We start from the raw sequence: 16,083 nt of genomic DNA on the forward strand, positions 1-16,083 counted from the left end.
TTCTGGGATTATATTCTATCGTTATGCCTTTTGTTTTTTGGGCTTTTTTTAATCCAGAAGCTATTTAAAATCTGGTGAGTTTGTGGGGCTTTGAGAGCGAGAATTGGTGGAGAGACGAGCCAAGGTGTTTTGGCTTCCCCAAGGCTTCTTTTTGGGTCCTATCTCATAGATCAGTAAAGAAGATGCTGGAACTTCTGCATGGCAAAATTTCAAGGTTTTTTTTGTATAGCTCTCCCCAATAAAGCAATAGGAGAATTGACTTGGAGAGAATCGTGAAGCTCATCCTCTCTCTCCCATGTCATGCTGTGGTGTAAAAGGTCCTGAGCATGCAGCTCTTCACTGGGGTAGGACTGAGCATGCTGCACTGCTGCGCGCAAGGGCAATAGGTCTGCCACGGGAGCAGACAGATACGTAGAAAAGTTAACAGGTACTGAAAGTAACAAAGGCCTTAGAAATAAGTTATCAAAAGGAGGGTTCATGCCTATTTTAAGAACTTTGTTTTCTTAATGTTTACAGGGTGAAAAAGGCTTTCCTGGTGCTCCAGGTCCACCTGGTCATAGAGGCTTTCCTGGTCCAGAAGGGCCTCCAGGGCCACAGGGCCCAAAGGTGAGTGTGTGTCAGACAGAGGAACTCCTGCCTTGGCTGTGAGAGGGAGCTGTGACTGTGGGAAGAAGCCCGTCTTAAACAACGCCGAAACAAAACCCCCTTCAGCATCTGCTCTTGGTGATGGATGGCGTGCGGTCACCAGCTCCAGTTGTTTGTGCTGTCCCTTGCCCATTGGCCAGTACTAGAGCACCTGGACTGGACAGCCAGAGCCAACTAACCTGGGTGCAAATAGATTTTAGCAGCATAACCTCAGTTTTGTCTTACCAGCAGACTCTGACACGTTGTGCTGGAAAGCAAGGAAGCAAGCTACTGCTGAGACATATATGAAAAATAGATTTAAGAAAATTTGAAGGGGAAGATGGGTTTTAAGATAAATCTTGTTCTGTTTAGGAGATACCTCGTTGCCTGCAGTGTGGAGAGAGTGACTTCAGTGACTTGGGCTTTCTTGCTTTCCTGTATGCCTAAACTGAGGCCAAATATGAATTTTCAGTGACTGCTGCATGAGCAGAAAAACCAAATAAATTGATCATTCCATAAAATGATGAATAAATTATTTGTGTGTAAACTGATGTGAACTCAGCCCCACTATAAGTCAGGAAGATACTGCCACAATCACATTATGCCTAGGACCTGCACCAGTGTGGCTCTGGCACTGAGCCATACCTTTAAATAAATGGGATTTTATAGTTTTAATTTGTTTGGGTGTTGTTGCATTATTCTGTCCTGTCTTGTTGTTACAATACTTTGTGGGACCGATACTCATGGTGCTTTTTTCCAGTTACTGAATTATGCTGTTTCCCATTTGTGATCTAGGGTTCTCCAGGGCTTACAGGCTTAGTTGGACCCAAAGGTATACGAGTAAGTACTTGTATTTTAAACAAACTTGTATGTATTAAATGTCATGTTAAATGCCAACTTTCTTCAATAATTTTTGAAAAATAACATATGATTTTAAAGTGGTTTTAAAATTTATGACACGGAATATGCACATGCATTATCTGTTTTTTAGAACATTTTCCTTTTTTGCAACACCTTATGCACAAGGTTCGTGCTGTACACATTTAATATTGGGGTATGCCATGAAAATGTCAGACTGACTTTTTTCTGTGAGCGAAACCAGCCTCTGTTACCTGTGTAAGCTATGATTATATTTCGTTCTCAGTCAGAAGGGTTAACGAAACATGGTCTTTGGAAAGAATCATGCTGGCATTCACTATTCTTATGAATGCGATCAAAGGGAAAGCTTCATCGTGAGCTTTCGCTTGATAACTGTAATGTTACTTCTCTGGTTTTATATCCTTAGGGACTCCCGGGAATACCTGGCTTTTCAGGTCCCCCAGGCCTTCCAGTAAGTAAAAATGAAAGCAATGTAACCGTTTCTCTCTTACTACAGTCTTCAGCGCACAGTTATCCTCAGCCCAGTGTGCTCTCTCTAGTCTCAACATCAACATTGTCTCTGCCAATTAGCCTAGAGATAAAAATCTTAGCATCAGCAGTTCTTACTCATCGTAATGATTTAAGAACACATTGTAATCTGTCATGTCTTGTGAAACACTGCTCCAACATAAACTCTTTCAGCGTTGCCGTAGGGTAATATAAATGTGCAAAAACAAAGCCTGTGTCAATTTTGCGCTTCTTTCTAGGGTGAACCAGGAACTGTTGGTCCTCCTGGGCGCCCGGGTGTTCCAGGATGCAACGGCACAAAGGTACAAACCAAGCTGAGTGTTATGGAGATCGCGTTTGGCTACGCTTGGGAATAGCTGAAAAGCATTCTAAATTCTTCCCCTGATATACAAAAACTTCGATTTGTTTAGTTTGTGACTTTATCAGCTAGAAAAAAAGTTGAATCCTGAGGCCAGAGGAAGGGAAAGTGCTGCCTCTTTGTGTAAGATAGATAATTAAATAATGCATGTTAATGGCTTTTGCTAAAATGTTACGAATAGTGTTTGATATTTTGACAGATAAGAGTCTTTGTTAAATCTAGAAGACTTAATCAGTTTTGTCCAGCCTGTCTTTCTGATGAAATAGGTTATAGAAGACATAGGTAGTTAATTAATTTTATTTCTCCATAGTGTATCTAGCTTGCAGTTGACAATTCGTAAGTCCTGAAAGGAATTAGAAGAAAGGCTTAATGTTAAATTATGAGCAAACATTTCCAATATTCTGAAAGAGAGAGTCACAAGAATACCTACTACAAAAAGCAAAGATCTCTAATGAAAGAGTGAGTCCCTGTGACACAGCTAATAGAGCCTGGTGTCTGGAGTAGAACTCAAGATCCGTACAGTGAGACTGTGCCACTTCTAGCAAATAATGGTGGTGATGCAACTCACAACTTCAGTATGATAACAAAAAAACTTCTTGTGTAATCAGACCAAATAATAACGAATCATATGCGTTAACAGCCACTCTTCCTACTTTCAGGGTGACCAAGGCTTTCCAGGCCCCCCAGGCAGAAGAGGTCCTCCAGGCGTTGCCGTAGGTGTCTGTGGAATTCATGACTGTGCATTTCTCCCCCATAAAGCCATTCACTGAAGGAGGGTAAAGCCTCACATTAGCTGGCACTGGCAACAGTTGGAATATATAGGTATTCACACTGTATTGATGTGAGAGCGGTGTGATAAAGGTACCACAGTTACAGCCAGTGCTCTGTCAGCTGCATGTTGGGCCTCAACTTCTTAGTTACAGAGTGCATGCGTCTCTTAAGGGGTCCATCTCTAAAGGTGTCCAATGTCTAATTAGTAGATTGCAGTTTCAGTTCTTGCCAAAATATCTCTGATGATATGGCTTAATTAAGGAATTAAACCCAGAATTTCTCATTCTCAGCCCATTGCTTTAACCCTACAATTTAGTTTTTCTCTGTAGAAAGGTGTTTTTTAAAAAAAACACCCGTAAGCAAAGGGAAAAAGAGAATGCTGTCTGTCAAGTTCCAGTGGCTTCACATCTATTACTGATCAAGTAAATGTCTTCACCTTACCAGCTCTCCTGATTTTATTTACTTATTTACTAAGTTCAGGCTTCAATACTGTTCTGCCTACACTTGTGGAGCTGCAGCTGGGAGACTGGACTATTTTTTATCAACATGCCCTTTCTGGCACAGGAACAGGTACCTGCCTGTACGCTGTGTCCTTGAACACAAATCACTTCACAGGCCCTGAGCTCGGAGAACTTTTAGGATGTGTCCTTTCGCTATTGTATCGCTTCCTTTTGAACTTGTTTTGATAATATGATTGTTCTTCTTCCTAGGGTGTTGCTGGCATCAAAGGAGAGAAGGTCAGTTACTTACACCATATTACGTGACGTATTTATTGGCGATCAATGATTTGTGTGTATGTTTGCTGCTGGAAGAGAGCTCTTAACATCTCCTTGGGAAAGAGGCTTCCTTCCCAGAAGAGGCAACCACAAACTTTGTTGCGCTGTCTGTACTACTTGTATTCACCCTGGGTCACTGTTACTGCATGTAGTGAATTTAACCCTTAATGAAGGCTGCTCAAAACAGAAAACTGCAGTGCCTGAAAAAGGTATACTCTATCTAATAAAATCTTTTTTAAAGGTAGAAATATCTGTAGTGGACAGTTGCCATCATTATGCAGCTCTGATGTTGCATGTGTCCCTACAAACTGTATCAGAAGATTTTTTCCACTGCAGAGTTCTACAGCATAACTTTTTATCTTCCATTTTATCTGATTGTCCAGGGGTGTGCTGCAGATGGATATTACCAAGAGTATGGTGCGAAAGGTGATCCTGGATTGCCGGGAATGCCTGGGCTTCAGGTAAGTCAGAATTATTTCGGGCCGTGATATTATAAAGGCCTTTTCCAACCAGACCAATTCTATGATGATTTATATATATATATATATTCAATTCTTTGAATTTAGTATTGTGGTTTGCTCATAATCTTGCCAGGAGATTTATCCCTGTTTCTTTTCCAATATGCAGGGTGCCCAGGGTGCTCAAGGATATCCTGGGGAACTTGGACCACCGGGCCCTCCGGGAGCTTTAGTGAGTATGAACTTATGTCTCACTTGTTACCTCAAGCTTCAGTTTCCCAGACACTGACGGACTCACACAACTCCAGGTGCCTGACTCTCCCAGACTTGTTCAAGGCCCAGAGACGTGTATGTGAAATCCGTATCTTCCTGCACGCATCTGTGTATTTCTTTTGATTATTTTTCTGCATGACAATTTCCATGTTTTCAGAAGAATCCTTGTCCGTGCAGTCATAAATTTTGATTTTCAAATAATTATCCCTAAATTCACTTTAAATGCTAATGTGTATAACCAAAAGAGAGATGTATATGGTTGCAGCTAGACTGTATCAACCCACACTAGACAAATCGCGATTGTGAAGGTGGAAGAAAGACGAGAAATAGTGATGTAACTCATGTGAAAATTGGGTACTTCCAAACACCTATATTGATGCCGAAGATTGAAATTTTTTAATTAAGGATTTTTTATTATTTTTTTTTGTAGGGCATGCCAGGGAGAGCAGGACCTCCTGGACCTAAGGTAGTCTCAGATTGGTAATAAAAATGAAAACTTCCTATTATGTGTAACATCAATTAACTCATTTTATAGGTGTTTTTAAACCAAAAAAAATAACATTTGTGGGTTTGCTTGTTTGTTTTTTACAGGGTCTTATGGGACTGAAAGTAATAGGAACCAAAGGAAGAAAGGTAATTGTATAAAATGCTTGAAGCAATTTTTCAGTTTTGTTTTCGTTTTCTTCTTTTTCTGATATATTGTGGTGAAATGTTTGGGGAAGTAAGTACTGTGAAATAAAAACTTTCAGTATATATGTGGAAGTCTTTTACTGGAAAATGGAAACATGGCGATTAATATCTAAGGACAAACTGTTTTCCTGTAGGAGCCAATAATACCAACTTCGTGACAGAAGGGTGGAAACCTAAGAGGAGCCAGTTGTTAATATGTGCGAATGCATAACATGAAATTCATGTATATATCCTGTGCAAAGTGTTCCTAAATGCTTACCTAAGCATGTCAACACTGCTAAATATACACCATCTGTAGACTCACAGCTTCTGTGGTTGTTCAGCTCCACAGGAAAGATCGCATTTAGGACTTTCTCCGTTCTAAAAGATCCTTAACGAAAACGTGTACTGCGATGCTTATGTTTTCGGTTAAAGACACGTGAATGCTAATTTAATGTCTTGGTACTATGTTGCAATCGTCTCCCTGTAATACACAAACAGCAGTTTTGAGGATATCACCAAAGACTGTTCATGTATTTCATTGATTGACTTAACCCAATTGACAGAAAAATTATAATCAAGGAGATATTTTTATTTGGTTTAGAGGTAAAATGATTGTATAACTTTTAGACAAATAGTATTAAAAATAGAAGCTAATTCTAGATACTTTAAATAGAAATCAGCACATGCGGTTTTGCATTTCTCAGCTAGCAGAAAGTTGTCGTAGTATTGAGTCTTCCATATGCCTTTTCTATTGGAAAATAAATAGGAAGCAAAGAGAAATGTTAACTGCATTAACAGCCCAGAGTAATGACAGAAGATTGTTTGTGATGTCAAAATATAGCGATAGTCATTTGAAATAGTCAAACTACACTGCTTGTAATTGCTCTGTTTTGCCTTTTTCTTTCAAGGGTGACACTGGGTTAACTGGACCCCCTGGGCCACCAGGAACTGTTATCGTAACGCTAAGTGGACCAGACAACATGACGGTACTAGAATTGTTAAACATCATGTTCAAATAAGACATCTTGCTAGGTTTTGCTTGGAAAGCACCTTTTCATCTTCCGATAACATTTCCTTTTACCCATCCTAACACTTGTCAGACTTGTTTAGTTAGACCCTCGTCTCTTCTGAGCGCGTGTCCTCACAGCCAGCTCAGCTGAGGGCTGGGCGTTCCTGCGCACATCTGCACAAGGCCACTGGAATGCTAAATGCTTATGAGTAACCCACCTGCTCGGGATCTCTGAGCACAGGAAAAGCTTACTGGTAACATAAGGATTTCCTGTTTGTAAAACTTGAGTGTTAGGTTAGCACTGAAAAAATCCAAGAGACTGTATTAAACCTTTATTTTCTGTGTAACAGGACTTGAAAGGAGAGAAAGGAGAAAAAGGATCAAGAGGACTTCCTGGGCCAATGGGGTTTACAGTAAGTGACTGGACGTAAATCCCTTAAATCCAGATGTTCAGGCAGCACCACCTAGTAAATGCTACTCTTTACAGTCCAGTTTTTGCACTACTTATTCCAACCTTTAAAGAGTAAAATAGAGTACCTAGTAGCATTCTAACTGTACTTTAATATTTTTTTACGATAACAAAATTATAAAATATATATTAAATTTAGAAAACATGAGTCTCCAAATTTGTGTATCTTGAGGGTGGTTTTGTTACAGGGGCCAGTTGGTGATTCTCAAAGTGAAAAGGGAGACCGAGGAGAACCTGGGGCCCAGGTATGTGCAAACAGTTAAATGCACGTATGTTCATCTTTTCTGAAAAGCATTTCTGCACTAACATTACTCTCCAGTTTTTGTTCCAATGCCACTCAGAATAAATTTCTTAGATTCAAAAGCTCTTTCATCCAGTAAACCAGATGAGAGAGCTGTAAGTCAAATGACTGTTCTTATAGCTCACGGACCATGAGTACATGAAGTCAAGGTCAGTTGTTTTGCTGTAAAAGTTCTCTGGTGCGAGGTGGTGAGGAAGGTGCTCCTCTGAGCGCGTACCGGCTGCAGTGCCAGTGTGTTTGTAGAAATGAAGGCTGCCCGATGTGCTGCACGCCGCAGGAAACAGCCAACAGCCCTGGCACACTGCCTCCTGCTGTTTTCACTTTTTCATCTACTGCCCCACTTCCCAAAACCTTTGAAGTGCTCTCCCTGTTCTTTTTTCATTAAATAATTTCTCTTCAAGTCATTACTTAACCCCATTTCCTGTGAGAGGAGAGTCTCCCTCACCATGAGCAGGGCTGCTCGCTGCGGTGTTGTTTTATCGTTTGTCTTACTTCTGCAAAGACCTGGTGTTGCGCCAAGCTTTCTGCACTTGCCTGGCGCTCTCTGCTGGTGAAGTGTCTGTCTCCGCTGTTTCCCGCAGGAACAGAAACGTCCAGGGATATCTTAGTCCCTGTTTTGTAGAGTTTTATGAACATCAGATGTGATTAGAAGTGATGAACATATTTTTAAAAGTAACTTCAATGGCCTTTCAGTATTTAAAAGTACCTGTACTAGATATTTGCACAGCATTTAAGTTGTCATGCTCTTTGAATGCAATGACCCCTCTTTTGATCCTCTTAATTAGTTTTATTTTATGTTTTTCCCTTATAGGGTAAACCTGGAAAAGATGGTGCCCCGGGTCCACCTGGCTTACCGGTAATGAAGGAAGCCTTCTAAACGTTTTCTAAGTAATAGTCATCTGTTTATCACCGTCATATCTTCCTGTCGCAGCTTTTTCCCATTGCAGAATGTGTTTGAAAATGTTGATTTGCATACATGGTGAAACATTTCCTTTCACACAGCTGGTCTTGGGACATATTGTGTCTACACAGATTTACGCAGGAGAGATACACTTGCTTCATAGATGTTGTCTCTCCTGTGTAAAATAAAAAATCCTGTTGCTTGCTGTTGACTGTCTAATGAGTTTGAGACACAGTCCAAGTTATGCAAAATTAATTCTATTGAGTTTGATTCTGTTTAGTCACACTGAAATTTCTGAAAAAGACTTATACCTTTACTTCAACTTAAATCAAGAGGCAAAATGGATAATTTTTAATCACTAGGCTCAAAGACATTATTTTACAAAGAGAAGTTATTGTCAAGGTTGCAGCTGCCTTGGCCTGAAACAAGATGACTGATATTAAAACTGTCATGTTGTCATGCTATAATTCTTAATATGTGCGATTTTTTAATCAAAATGACCCCATTTTTGTACTAATTTAAAAGCTATAGTTGTTCAAATATATTTAAACATATTTGGTTCTTTTGTATTTACTTCAGTTTCACTTTAATGATACCATTAGTGTCATAGTGACCTTACAAATATCTTATCCAAATTTATGTTGTAAGAATTGTATTTCACATATGTCTTAGCAAAACATCATGTCCATCATGCCAAAGTGACCTTCGCAGGCAGTCTAAACACATTCCAGCCTGGCAGAGAACACGCAGTGACGGACCGCAGAGCTGCACTGCCCCGGCTAGCAGAAAGAAAACTTTCTGTCACGACGGAGACATGTCAGCGCTCTGTTCCCATTTCAGTTTACTGACTCGCAGAGCATTCACCTGCATAAGCTCTGAGGAGTCCCTTTTCCTCGCATGCATGTGCTCGCCAAAAGCCTGAGCAGCAGCCTGCTTCCCTCCTGGTCTTGCTGACACCTGGTGCTCAGCACCGCTTTGCAGGCGGCCCAAGTTCTGGGACGGGGAGTTGCTGAGTGTGAGACTCTCGCGTTGTGATCAGGGTCTCCCTTTCAGAAACGGGAGCTTGCAGAGGGAGAACGAACCAGAGCCTCCTGTGCGGGCGCTGTACAGAGCAGCTCCGCCGTGGGCTGGGTGCAGCGTGCTGTGCTGTTACCAGGGCAGGTTTGGGTGAGGGGCCTGCAGTGTTCCCCACAGATGTGGAGCTGTACCCCAAAGCAAGTCTTGCCCTGAGGTTTCTCCCCCTGAGCAAGTCACATTCACCTTGCCATTGCCGTGAAAGACTAAAGCTTTCCATTTTAGACCTTACTGATGACAGTACTACAAGATTAATCCTCATAAAATTGTGCGCTCTCACCTGCAGGGACAAAAGGGTGAACAGGGCAAACCGGGACTGACTGGCAGGCAAGGAGCTAAGGTATGCTCTAATGGTTTTGTTGTTCCTTTTGAGGATGAGGATGGGGTCTGTTTGGGGGTTGTTATGCCATTTTATTTATCACAAGTAATGATAATATGCAATAGGGAATGGATCGGCTGCAGTAGATCGTGTGTTTGAACTGGTGTCCATCTGTGCCTGCTGATGTGTTCCTGTAGTTTTAGGTGTATGTGGCTGAACAGTTGTGTAAGGAACGGGGAGGAGCAGAAGGACTTCTTTAATATTATGAGCAGTGTACTGAAGTAACAGCGGGTACCAAATGTCATGTCGTGTTGTTTTTAATAAAAACCCCCATCTCTGTCCTCTGATGAAGGGGATGAAAGGAAGCACTGGTCCACCTGGAGCTTGTGGTCAGGTAAGTGTACATGATTTTCATCACAGCATTTTTGTAAACCATGAGAATAAGAATAAGCCAGACTGACTGTACTAGGCAATAATGGATGTCCTGTGATGCTCTAATTGAGGTATGGCTTTCTCAAAGTATTGGTGTTGGCGGGCAGTCTTGCAAATTCCTGTATGTGGAGCTGGGTGCATGGTCAAGGCCCATTAAAGACCTAACTCTGTCCCAGCAATTTTGGCAGGAGATTACAAAAGTTCTGGGGAATTAATTTTTAAACCAATCTGTAATCAGTTCCAGAAGACGTGGTGTTAATTTTAAAATCTGGAGAAGACTCTTTAAAGAGAGGAAGAGATGCTATGAGTACAATTTCATTATCAGTGTGTAACAATTATGATTTCATTTCTGGCTTCTTGTAATTACCATGTGATTAGAAAGGTCTCATGGTGTTACAACATCAAAATTAAGAATAAGATTGTAACATTATTCTAACCAAATGTAACATCTTTCTCTTAAGACGGAGTATTATGATATTGTGGTTGGTGAAAAAGGAGATGAAGGACCCCCCGGACCTCCAGGACCAAAAGGTCAACGTGGCATGCCTGGTGAGTGGGACACCGAAACTAGAGCCTTTAGCAAGAGCTGCCCACTCAAGGGGGTTCTTGCAGGCTGGCTTTTTGAGCACCCAGCAACCTGCTTCTGCCTTTACAAGAGTAGTTGCAAATTACTCCCAGCAAGTTGCAGAGCTGAAATGTATCCCGAGGCTTTGCTTTATGGCCGTATTTCCTCTTGAAAATCATGAAGCTGGCACACTTCTTTGTGCATGTAATTGAGTTGAGCACCTCAGCTCGCTGACATCCTGTCTCATGACCTTAGTGGACTGCTACATCAGCACATTTTTTGTGTATGCCATAGACAAACCATCAGGGCTATAAGTCTTCTGTTAATGCACTTTTTTCTCTTTCTTTTTCCCTTTTTTTTTTTCTCGTAGCTCTCATAGTTTATCTCATACCATTTTTATTGCTTGTCATTCCAAAATAATAACAATCTGCAAATATTTACTTTTTTTATTTTGGCCATGCTGTAAAATTAAAATGTATTCTTACCTATTGTACACATCCATGTCTTGCCTGATTTCAGTGAGAATTACTGGTATGCAACAGTTGCCTAAGTAGCAGATACCTACACAGGCAAAACTAAATTCTTTTTTTTTAAAAAAAGGCAGCTTAAAATATAGAAGACCCAAATTTCCCATCAATATTATTAAGTCATGATTTTGCAGAATATACAGTATTTTAACTCAAGTTCTAAATATGTTGCTTTTACAGGGCCACAGGGTCCTGCTGGAGTTCCTGGTAGACCAGGTACGTGCAATGATCCAGCACCACCAACAAAATCCATTGTTCCTCCTGCCCCTTGGACTGAATCAGCTTTGTGGAATCTTAACCTATCTCTATGTGGTAAAACATTGTCACCCAAAACTTGGATGGGCCAAGTATTTAAAGAGAGATTAAAGATCATGTTTACACGTCTTTACATTCTCATTGTGATTATTTGATACATTACAAGATAAAAAAGATTTGTGAAGTGAACTCAGTGTGTGTCTCCCACTCACCCTATTCTTACTTTGCTTTGAAATTCCATTTCTTCTTTAACTTCATTTTTGTATTTTTTCCTCTTTGGTTAGGTGTGACAAGACCTGGTCTGAGAGGCCCCCCTGGATTTCCTGGGCCAAGAGGAATAAAAGGAGAGAAAGGACAATCTGGCGTGTGTATTGTAGGCCCTCCAGGGCTGCCTGGTGTCGCTGGCAGGCCTGGGTCTGTTGGATTACCAGGTCCTCCAGGAGAACCAGGTGATGTCTCAGGATTATGTATGTAGTGAACAAGAGCAAGTCCAGTAGCTGATGTATGAGATGATGTAAATACATTCCTTACAGAGTATATAGAATATATTTCAGACGTTTTGTTTTAGAATATTAATGAAAGCATGTATAGAGCGAGATGCTGAGATCCTGCAGGGAAGATACAATCACTTCCCAATATAAAGATTTCTCACCTTTTTGTATAATTGTGCCTGTAAAATTTAGCTACAGAAAACCAGGAAAGACTAATGAGAGGAAATCTATTCTTAAAAGTAACTCTTCCAGAAGCTGTAGAAAATCAGTAGAACTAGGTTCAGAAGGGGCTAACCTGAAAGCTAGAGAAATCACTTGCATATGTCCAGAGATCTTAGTGGGCCTTAGAGCAGGTCTGAAGTTCTGTCAGCATGAAAATAAAGCAGCAGCCTGTGGTATGGCCAAAACAATTTTCTGAACCAGTATCGAGGTAGTGCTTCTCTTTTCTCTGTCTTTGAAGATTATATTTATCCCCTAAATATGTTCCCTTAAGGAGAGATCCATGCATGTTCTGTTTCTCCAAAGTAATGGTAAATATAGCAGAATTCTGCCAAAGATACGTGAGCACCATTAACAGCTTAGGGTTAAGGAAAAAAGTTTCCCTTCCATTTGTGGTAAAGGAGTTATGATTAAGTGGATTGAAGTAAAATATAAAGACTTTCCACAGAAGGGAATTGTGAGAATTTTCTGAATAATGTGCCGATGTAACAGTGCCATGCTCGTTTCGTTACCAGGCGGGGTAACATTTAGAACAGGCTCACCAGGACTTCCTGGAGAGCCAGGGCGTACAGGACCTCCAGGACCTCCAGGAGATGTCGGCATGAAAGGTCAGTTTTGGAAAACTGTCACTCAGAAGGAGGTGTAGAATCCAGTGATCTTCGTGGATTTAATTTTGCACTTAATTTACCCACTAAGTTTTGCATTCAGTTTACCATTTAAGACATTTAATGAGTTCAGAGATTTCAGAAAATCCATTAGGGAGAACAAGATGTCTTCCTCCCCTTACACTAAGCAGCAACTGGAAGAGCAGTGCCTGCGCCAGTGCTGCACACCAGTTGTACAGCACCGCACCATGGGTGGGGGTTTGGTATTCTCCTGTTGTTATGTTCGACACTAACCATTGTTATCAGAGAGAAGGTTCCCTCTGCAAATTTTGCCAGAGAGGCTACTGAATCTCTTTGCCACTGACGTGACTGTAGTCGCTGAATTCACCTAGGCTGTTACAGAGTCATGTTAGTTGGAAGCCTGTCCTGTTCTTCTTTTGGGAGAATTTGGCTTAGCAGCAAATGGTTTACTGAAACAAGAATTGAAAAAATCAAGAGATTGAAACGGAATATCCCTGCATTTTCAATCAGACGTAGTCACTTCTGATTCACTGTCTGCCCACGACGTAATTTTGTACTGTGTTGGAAGTGATCTTCCAACAAAATTAAGGCCGCGATTCTACTGCTCGCTGGCTAAAAGGTCTTAGCCATCCTGTGTAACAAACTGTGTAACACATTGGTTAAGATTTAGAATGAGCCTAATAAACTGTTTTCATTCCAGGTGAAGAAGCTTACGTGTGTACTGAGTGCAGCTACGTTGCAGGAGTACCTGGTTTTCCTGGTTCTCCTGGGCCACAGGGCCAGGTTGGCATGCCCGGTAAATTATCTTGTTGTTTCTAACAGGACTGTAGGAAATGCCAATGATTTTGCTTTAGCGCGAGAAGTGTGCAGTCCTTAAACTAGCTCTGAGGTGGTGATGGATGTGAGCGCCTGGTGCAGCTCCATCCGCTGGCATGAGCACAAACCCTAAAAGCGGTGAAGTCGGAATGGTAGTAGGCTTAGGTGCAGCCCGAAGCCAGGTCAGTCTGTGATGATGCAGTCAGTGCAACAAGCAGAAACATTCGATGCTGGGTGTGATTATCAGAGCTTGTCAAAATCTGTGTCCTTATTTTCATTTTTCTCTACAAAATATGCTGTTTCGTTTGCAGGTAGAGAAGGAACAGCAGGTCCAAAAGGTTCTCCAGGCTCGCCAGGAGCACCAGGGTTTCCAGGAGCTCAAGTAAGACTTTGGTTTTTCATATTATCGTTCAGATCCCACAAGAATTACTACAGATAAAGCTGATGCCTGGTGTTACAAGCAGTGTCATACTGGGTGACCTCAGCAGTTCTCTTTCTGTAGCACCGTGTGTGTCTGCACGGGAGGCCTGGGCACGGACCGTAGTGTCTCGCTGACCTGGCTTGACATGAGTGTGTTTTGCTCAGTGCAGCAAGATGTTCAGTCCTGGCAGTGAGGCAGGTAAATACCTGTGTGATTAACCTGTGCTCTGTTTCATGATGGCTAGCCTGCTGCTTCTGCCTGGTACACGGGCAGTTTACAATTAACTTCTGTTCATCTGTGTAGTTCTCTAATCAGGGCAGTGGCTGTAAAGCATGTATAGAGTTCAGTGTGCTGCAATTGTCATCAGACTTGTCTTGTTTCCAGCATACTCAGGACTTGCTAAAGCCCCAGCTGTGCTTCTCCTAATGCCCTCTTCAGGGATGCAAAGGACATTCCCTCCTGGGAAACTTTATGAAGAGGGAAGGCTGGCAGCTGCTGCCACAGACATGCCATTTTGTTGTTCTAACTTGTGCCTGTAGCACCCACTTTGTACCCTGAGGGGGGAAGGAAGGGAAAGATTTTTAACTATGAACAGAACCAACTGTGGCAGTTTTAGTGTCACTGGGGAGATATTCCCATGTGGAAGAGAAACCTCTTAATTAGATATTGAGGTACTTTCTTGTCCTTTTTTGTGCCAGCAAAGCACAACAGGGTGACTAACAGTCTGGGGGAAAAAAAATCGCAAACACAAAGAAAACCAAAATATGAAAAACCTCTGTTCATTGAAGTGTGCCATTACACCGAGTAGAGATGAGAGTAAAGAGAACCACTCTCAGATATTTAATTTTTTTAAAAAGAAAGTTTGAAAACAGTTGGCACATGTCTAGCACTGAAATTCTTTTGCTTGCTCTGTTCCAGGGACCTCCAGGGTTTAGAGGAGATCAAGGTCGTAAAGGATCAAAAGGTGAGCCAGGATATGTGTATCCAGAAGGGCCGAAAGGTGAGCGAGGAGATCCAGGGGCCAGGGGAGACAGAGGAAGAAAAGGTTCAAGTGGATTTCTGGGAAGACCTGGCTCTAAAGGATCCAAGGGTTCTAAAGGTGAAGAGGTGGGTATGCACTGCTCACAATCAATACAGGATTCATGAAAACCTGCGTCAGTATTTCTGTCTTGTACAACAGTTTATTTATTCAGATGCTTTAACTGAATGCCCTTGGCCTTAGGGGTACTATGCTCAACTGCAGGAATGAACATGCATGACAGAAAGAGTAAATGTCCTTATATAATACCAGAGAGATGAGGCTGGTGTGGTTACTTATTGCTGAAAGACCACAGCAGCCTGTTGTGGTGTTAGTCTGGATATTTATATTGAAGCATTATCCTGAGTTCCTGTGATGAATAAGATTTTTTTTAAAAAGACAGTTTTCCTGACTGCTTATAATGCTTAAGAGGAAATAATAATGCAAACAGTTTCTGATCAATCTGTAGGAGTTATTCATCAGTCAGGGCTGGGAGCAGTCACAAAAGCGGGGAGAACTGACATGTCCAACATGTGTAATCATTCATAGGGACTGGCTGGTTCAAAAGGAGATAGAGGACTACCTGGATTGCCTGGCAGTCCTGGTCTTCCTGGAGAGATGGGGCTTCCTGGACTGCCAAGATATGGACCACAAGGAATAAGAGGTTTCAAAGGCTCTAAAGGAATGCCTGGTCCACCTGGGTTACCAGGAGAAGCTGGTTTGTAACTTCCTATTTTGCCATGTTTTACCTCTGTTAAAGAGTACTCCGTTGAAATTGCAGAGCTAGACTGAAGTCAAAGACATGTTTTATGAAACGTAGGAAGTTTTCCTTGTGATGAGATTTCCAACTTTTGTTCTACGGGACATAATTACTGTAAGACTTTTACTAACTGGTGTTGGAAGGGACTCTGTGAGGTCTTTAGTCCAAACTCCTGCTCAGAGGAGGGTCAGCTACGAGATCAGACCAAGTTACTCAAGGCATTTTCCAACTGGGCCCTGAAAACCTCCAAGAACAAAGACAGCACATCATCTCTGGGCAATCTGTTCCAGTGCGTGACTGTCCTCCTCATGAGAAAAAACAAAAGTCTTTAAATATGCATCCAGTCATCATCATTAAAGTGAGCTAAGTCATCAGGGGAAAATATGAAAGGTTTTATCACTTCTGAGTGCCTACAATACTGGTGTATGCATTTATAGGTAAGTGTAATCTGGAAGAACTCACACAGCAGATATAGTCAAGGTTTCTTAAAGAGAATACCTATTAAATCTTTATGAAGTGGAGTTGCAGTTCAAGCATTTCTCAGTTGCATCATTTTCCTGCT

The 16,083-nt window shown here is 41.6% G+C and overlaps 1 protein-coding gene across 1 annotated transcript in view; it reads left to right on the forward strand.

The window, feature by feature from the left end:
* Positions 1-516: 516 nt before the first annotated feature.
* COL4A3 (collagen, type IV, alpha 3 (Goodpasture antigen)) overlaps positions 517-16,083 on the forward strand; it is a gene marked incomplete at its 5' end in the record, with an annotated part of 32,377 nt that continues 16,810 nt past the window's right edge. Inside the window, 22 exons of the mRNA XM_009876425.1 lie at positions 517-606; positions 1,420-1,464; positions 1,910-1,954; positions 2,250-2,312; positions 3,028-3,081; positions 3,850-3,876; positions 4,299-4,376; positions 4,543-4,605; positions 5,238-5,279; positions 6,227-6,304; positions 6,678-6,740; positions 6,985-7,041; positions 7,909-7,953; positions 9,359-9,412; positions 10,285-10,372; positions 11,096-11,131; positions 11,455-11,619; positions 12,396-12,488; positions 13,207-13,289; positions 13,634-13,704; positions 14,662-14,842; positions 15,311-15,479. Coding sequence (XP_009874727.1) covers positions 517-606; positions 1,420-1,464; positions 1,910-1,954; positions 2,250-2,312; positions 3,028-3,081; positions 3,850-3,876; positions 4,299-4,376; positions 4,543-4,605; positions 5,238-5,279; positions 6,227-6,304; positions 6,678-6,740; positions 6,985-7,041; positions 7,909-7,953; positions 9,359-9,412; positions 10,285-10,372; positions 11,096-11,131; positions 11,455-11,619; positions 12,396-12,488; positions 13,207-13,289; positions 13,634-13,704; positions 14,662-14,842; positions 15,311-15,479 — 1,690 coding nt within the window. The remainder of the gene's footprint in view (positions 607-1,419; positions 1,465-1,909; positions 1,955-2,249; positions 2,313-3,027; positions 3,082-3,849; positions 3,877-4,298; positions 4,377-4,542; positions 4,606-5,237; positions 5,280-6,226; positions 6,305-6,677; positions 6,741-6,984; positions 7,042-7,908; positions 7,954-9,358; positions 9,413-10,284; positions 10,373-11,095; positions 11,132-11,454; positions 11,620-12,395; positions 12,489-13,206; positions 13,290-13,633; positions 13,705-14,661; positions 14,843-15,310; positions 15,480-16,083) is intronic.

This window comes from Apaloderma vittatum, unplaced genomic scaffold, assembly GCF_000703405.1.
Source record: "Apaloderma vittatum isolate BGI_N311 unplaced genomic scaffold, ASM70340v1 scaffold34590, whole genome shotgun sequence".
NCBI lineage: Eukaryota > Metazoa > Chordata > Aves > Trogoniformes > Trogonidae > Apaloderma > Apaloderma vittatum.